The sequence below is a fragment of the Pollachius pollachius genome (assembly GCF_949987615.1).
Source record: "Pollachius pollachius genome assembly, chromosome: 13".
Lineage (NCBI taxonomy): Eukaryota > Metazoa > Chordata > Actinopteri > Gadiformes > Gadidae > Pollachius > Pollachius pollachius.
The window spans coordinates 8,543,879-8,549,878 of record NC_136946.1 but is presented as its reverse complement, the minus strand read 5'-3'; the positions used below and the strand labels follow the sequence as shown (position 1 = coordinate 8,549,878).

Sequence of the window (6,000 nt, the reverse complement as noted above, 5' to 3'; positions counted from 1 at the left end):
CTTTGCACGGAAAACGGGCCCGCCTTTTTCCTGTCACTGGACACCTTGCAGTAGAGGATCGAGCCAGCCTGTTGGTGTTTCTCCACCCCGTCGGTGTTTCATCACCCCGTGGATGATTCTCCACGCCGTGGGCGCAGTGGGACGTGTTTGATCCGAGACGGGGACAAGACGAGACGTCTGCTGGAAGGCGCGGTGTCGTGGATCTGATTTGTGGTGCTGTCGACTGAAAGTAAGAGCGCATACCTTCTGTCTTCCAAAGCAGCGTGAAAACTTTTATTACCCACTCCCCTCAACGGACGGGCAGCTGACCTGAGTTTAGCAGTAGTTCAGAGTTTAGCAGTAGTTCAGCCCGTTTTCTAAACTTGCGGACACTCATAAAGTTATTGTATTTTTATTGAATTTGTGAAAATTATGACTTTATGACTTTGATGAATATTTTTTGGGATGGTAGAGTATTATAAAGTAACTTGGTGGGACATACCTGGAAACAACGATCAGCAGGAATGAGAAAAATATCAAATTAACTTTAACGTTACACATTAACAGATTCGTTTGTCAAATCCATATTTGTTGATAAGCGCTTTATGTATGAAACCACGTTACTGGCTTGCTTAGGGATCCCATTGGACAGTGTGTAACAAAATTACAGATTTTACCTGGTCAGATGTTAAGAAAAAATAAATAATCAGAAAATCCTTTTTGGGCGAAAGGTTTTTACCACAGATGTTACCACAGATGTTAATATTACTTTAGATATTTCATCTGACATTATATATCCTGATCATCACTCAACACCCATCCAAACCCAGAACACAAAACGCTGTAACCGCCAGCACCACCAGCACCATCAGCATGGCAACCATCGCCATGGATAGAATTGGTCGGCTGTTCATCAACCTCCAACAGCTCCGGCAAATGCCCCTCCTGCTGACCCAGGCGGCCCCCTCCATGCCGGCCACCCTCCGGGACACCGAGGTGCCCCGGTACTTCCGCGAGGCCCACGTCCACTCGGGCTACCGGCCCCTGGACCAGACCTGGAGCTACTACCTGCGGTCGCTCTTCCAGCGCCACAACGAGACGGTCAACACCTGGACCCACCTGCTGGGCTTCCTGGTGTTCCTGCTCACCCTGTGCCGCCTGGCCGAGACGGTGGACTTCGTGGGGGACCCCCACGCCTGGCCCCTGCTGGTGCTGGCTGTGTCGGCCATGGGCTACAATGGCTGCAGCGCCACAGCCCACCTCCTGGGCGGCAAGTCAGAGCTGTGCCACTACCTCTTCTTCTTCATGGACTACATCGGTGTGGCACAGTACCAGTACGGCAGCGCCACGGTGCACTTCTACTACGCCTTGGAGGAGAGCTGGCACGCCCGCGTGGCCGGCGTCTTCATGCCCGCCGCCGTGCTCCTCTCCTGCCTCTCCTGCCTGGGCTGCTGCTACGGCAAGTTCTGTAGCCACAGCCTGCCCACCTGGGTGCGGCGGGTGGGCCAGGTGACCCCCTCGGCGCTGGCCTACGCCTGGGACACGAGTCCCGTGTTCCAGCGGCTGTTGCGGTGGTCGGCGGACGACGATGAGGCGGCGCTGTGCTTCCACCTGGGCCAGGTGGTGTTCTTCCTGTCCAGCGCCTTCTTCTTCACGTACCCGCTGCCGCAGCGCTGGTTCCCGGGCCGCTGCGACATCGTGGGCCAGAGCCACCAGATCTTCCACGTGCTGCTCAACCTGTGCACCCTGTGCCAGATCCGGGCGTCGCACCTGGACTACCTGGGCCGCAGGAGGCTGTACTTGCGTCTCCATGGCGAGGGCGAGGCGGGGCTCGTCGTGGGATTGTACGTGGTCACCGTGGCGGCGTGCGTGTTGATCGTAGCCGGTATGGTCTTTAAAGTTAAGCGAGTGCTGGATGGCAAAGTGCAGAAATGCAAGTGAGGGTTAAGAATTTGTGTTGCGTGGGGAATTCTGGACTGGTCTGGGGGTTTGACACATGGTTTGACCCACGGTTGAGAGTTACCAAAAACTGCAAAACAGTGTTTTGTTCATTCGTTTTCTGAGATGACAAGTAAGTATTGTATAGGTTTAACACTGATATTTGTATATGATGATGTACTTGATCGGCCTAATGAATTTCTTGCACATTTACGGGATGATAGCAAGAGCCATAAATGGAAATATCTTGTATTTACTTTGTATTAAATACAAACAAAGAATATGTTACTGTATAATCCCTTTATATCAGAAGCCTGCCATTTTATCAGAGTTACAGTTAAGTGCCATAATTGTATTTTTAGAGAGAGAGGGAGACAATTCTCCCATGTATTATAGAAAAAGGGACAGCAGATTTGCCCCCTGTAGGCCAGTCAGTACACTGAATAAAGATCTGCTATTTTGGGTTTGGTAAAACAGAGCTGGAGGGTAGAATATTATAAGAAATGTGGTTTATGCATCATATTGAAGTGCAATGAGTGCCAATATAACTAAGTGCGAGCAAGGATATGAAACTTTGTGGACTTTTGAAATGTTGACCTTTTGATTGTCAGGCAACCACAAAGAATATATTTATAAAGAGTATAGTATATGCTGTCTCTCAATTTATATCAAATTGGATCAATGCTGTGTTTTAATAAAGCCCTCCCAACCATGCACTAATCAGGCTGAGATCAATGTATCAAGTGCAATCATGGAAAAGGAAGCTCCTAAGCTTTTGATAAATGGTGGATTGTTTTTGGACCACGTTTATGATGACCTTTGGGTTACGATAGGAAAGTCTAGATTGTGTTACTATGCATACCTGAGGCATGATATTTTCTGCTATCGCTAAAGAGGTAGTTTGGGTTAACTACAGTAAATAAGAATGATTAAGGTTTTCACTTAACTTACTTTAGGCATTATTCATAGACTTTTGTTTTGTTTTGTTATTTCTCTTTGTAGTCCACCTGTATTCTAATGGTTAGCCTTGAGACTGTTTGTGATAGCATTTTTCTGGTCCGTCAAATGCTCAACCGCTTTAACCGAACATACAAAAGACTGATTTTGTCAAAGGGTTTGGATTTTTTTTTCCCCCTGTTTAACCGTGCAGTGTATAGAAAAATTAATGATTTTTGGTTATTTCATTTTCTTTCTAAGTAATTGTGTGCAGATGGAACGGGTGTGTGGAGAGGCGGGGCAGTTTAATTAGTGTTGTTGTCGCCAGGTCTGGCTTATTTATCTTCATCTCCGGCTCCCTTCCCTGTGTTCTGAGCTAGGCTCTGACGCAAGCGTAGACCACCTCTGATTGGCTCTGACGCAAGCGTACACCACCTCTGATTGGCTCTGGCTCAGAGGTCTCCATGGTGAGCTCAATTAAACAGAGGTTGTGCACAGAGGGATTTAATAAAGGTGTAAAGGAAAAGATGCTGTGTGCGCATTTGTACATACAAGCCAACGCATTTGTGAACGGTGTATGTTTGTCTGTTTGGGGATCTCACAATTCTCAAACACAAAATGTTTACATGTTTACAAAATACAGGCAAGGACAATAGTAATCGTTCACAATTTGGTAGGGTTTGAAATGTGAATGTGAAGTTTGTCTGTTTAGGGACCAATACAATCATTATCATACAATACAAATATTAGAAAACAAATATACTACTGTTGAACATGATATGGTGCCTTCTCTTCTGTTGCACAGTGATGGTCTATTATGCGTCATGTTTCTCTGGTGGGATGAAACAGCACTCTCCTTACATGGACAGATGACTGACCTTCTAAACTGGAAGCTATAGTGTTTTCTCAGGCAGGTGCAGTCAAGGCGTCATCAATGTACCATGGTCCCCAGTGATATTACTTTTTCAGGGCCCCCCCTCACCAATGAAGCACCATCACGACTCAACTATTTCCCTTCCAACCCGCACAAACATCAGCCCTGCTTAATTTGCATCCAATAATGCATCAACCGTCACCAAGACTGCATTCTGATTTTATGACTGTTGAGACATCAAATACAAGTCATATCCCCATCAAGCTAAAAGTGAAGCATACATACAAGATAAGGAAATGGCATGCGTCACAAAAGGTACAGGCCAGTTCATTGAAGGGTCACATCCATCTGGCCCACGCCTAATGCACGCCTGCAAACACAAACACACACTAACAGATTAAAGCAATCCCTTTGCCTAGTAAGTTAAAACGTCAACGTTTAAATAGCCACAATAAAAGGGAACATCCAAGTCCATAAAAAAGCTCCTAAAACACCTTACAATGATGAAAAACCTTTGTAAATGGATGCAATTATAACAATAAAATCGTATTTTAAAAGGCAACTTAATCCAAAACCTTCAGTATTTTCATAGGAAATTATCTAACAAGAAAGATGCAAACATTCTTGAGATATGGAGTCAGACTGATAAGACCCTGGCTCTGGGTGAGGCTGCATACTTGGGTTGTATTAGGCAATCATCAAGTGATACGAAGATCTGTGATATTCATATATTATTCCATTTCAGGTCTGCAAAACATGTGGCCATGATGACCTTAGCTCTCCCCCATATTGAATATGAATGTGGAAAAGGTGTCCTATTTCTCTGAGGTCGGCCCCAATTAATCAACAGGTTCAACAGAACTGACGGTGTGGGCCCTGTTCCCCTCTCCTCGGTGGAGCAGGTGAGGTCAGAGCTGAACAAACTTTGACCAGGCAAGACAGTGGATCCGGACGGTCAGCCTGAGTCTGAATTCCCAGCTTTGTGGAGTACACATCTCCAACCGGATCCCAGTATTGGGGAAGACATCCTATGTGGTTCCAGTAACAAAGAAGACTCGCCCTATCGCCTCCAAAGACTACAGACCGAGTCAGAGGCGATGACTTCTGACTGGAGGAGGCCCTTGAGAGATGGCACTGGTTCACCTTCAGCCATGGTTGAACCATCATTGGACTCCCTTCAGTTTGCCTACCAGCCAAAGGTGGGATTGGATTATGCCATCCTCTTAGCATTGTGAGTGTAATGTTCTCTGTAATAACCAGTGTGTGCCTCAAGCACCGCCAAAAGCAGGTAGACACTCCCCTGGCCTCCTGGATTGTGGACTCCCGGAGTGGTTGGTATGTTAAGACTGCAGGGCTTCATGTCTGACACTGTGGTAAGCTACGCGGAGGCCCCACTGGGGATAGTCTGTTCCCCTTTTCTGCTTATCCTCGTACTTACTTAAGACTGCACTGGTGCGTTCCATACAAGACTGACTGACTGTGTGGATTCATCAAAACAAATTAGGCCCCACCATGCATTTTTTTTCCTGTCCTTTTTAATCAATGTCCGCGCTGCCATCTAGTGGCTGAAAAAGGAATTAATCGTTTCTTTTGACGTAACAAAACTACCCAATTTTATTTTTCATTTGTATTTTTTTTATAGAAATGAACCATATGGTTTGTATCTTCATGTTTTAGTGCATCTTCCATGTTTTCTGTAAATAGATGACTAAAGGTCAGACTGTATTCTTAAACTTTACACTACTCTTACACTTATATGGGTGTGTTTGTGTGAGTGTGTATGCGCGCGTGTGTGTGCGTGCGTGTGTGGCGCTCATATCTGACACACCAAGTGGCTATATTGGAGAGATAGGAAGAAAATAAACCTTTCCCCTAGTGATTAATTTGATGAAGTTTTAACACGCAACAATATGCTTTGAATTAACACGCCTAACTTTAGTTAACATAGATGATAAGCAATCTGAAATGACCTCTTAATGTATAGACTCCTTTCACTAGTGCCCGCGAGAGCCATAGATGTGTTTGAAAGCAAACTAGCTATGCGCTGTCTTCCTGTGTGTGTGTGTGTGTGTGTGTGTGTGTGTGTGTGTGTGTGTGTGTGTGTGTGTGTGTGTGTGTGTGTGTGTGTGTGTGTGCGTGTGCGTGTGCGCGCAGTAACAGTGGTCAGAATGAAAGCACCGGCCACTGGGAGTATGGAGGTTCCCATCAGCAGCTCAGTGGCGCTACTGAGGCTAGAGCGCATGCTCAACACCGTGTTGCATATCCGTATCCCG

The 6,000-nt window shown here is 46.1% G+C and overlaps 1 protein-coding gene across 1 annotated transcript; it reads left to right on the top strand.

Moving 5' to 3' along the window:
* The first annotated feature begins 107 nt into the window (after nt 1-107).
* paqr7a (progestin and adipoQ receptor family member VII, a) lies at nt 108-3,059 on the top strand. The gene is made up of 2 exons (XM_079749003.1): nt 108-229; nt 810-3,059. The coding sequence occupies exon 2, from the start codon at nt 853-855 to the stop codon at nt 1,918-1,920; it is 1,068 nt and encodes a 355-aa protein (XP_079605129.1). The 5' UTR covers nt 108-229; nt 810-852; the 3' UTR covers nt 1,921-3,059.
* The last annotated feature ends 2,941 nt before the right edge of the window (nt 3,060-6,000 follow it).

Bases quoted from the DNA above. Each gene is read 5' to 3' on its own strand.
- paqr7a (XM_079749003.1), top strand. From the start codon at position 853: ATGGCAACCATCGCCATGGATAGAATTGGTCGGCTGTTCATCAACCTC.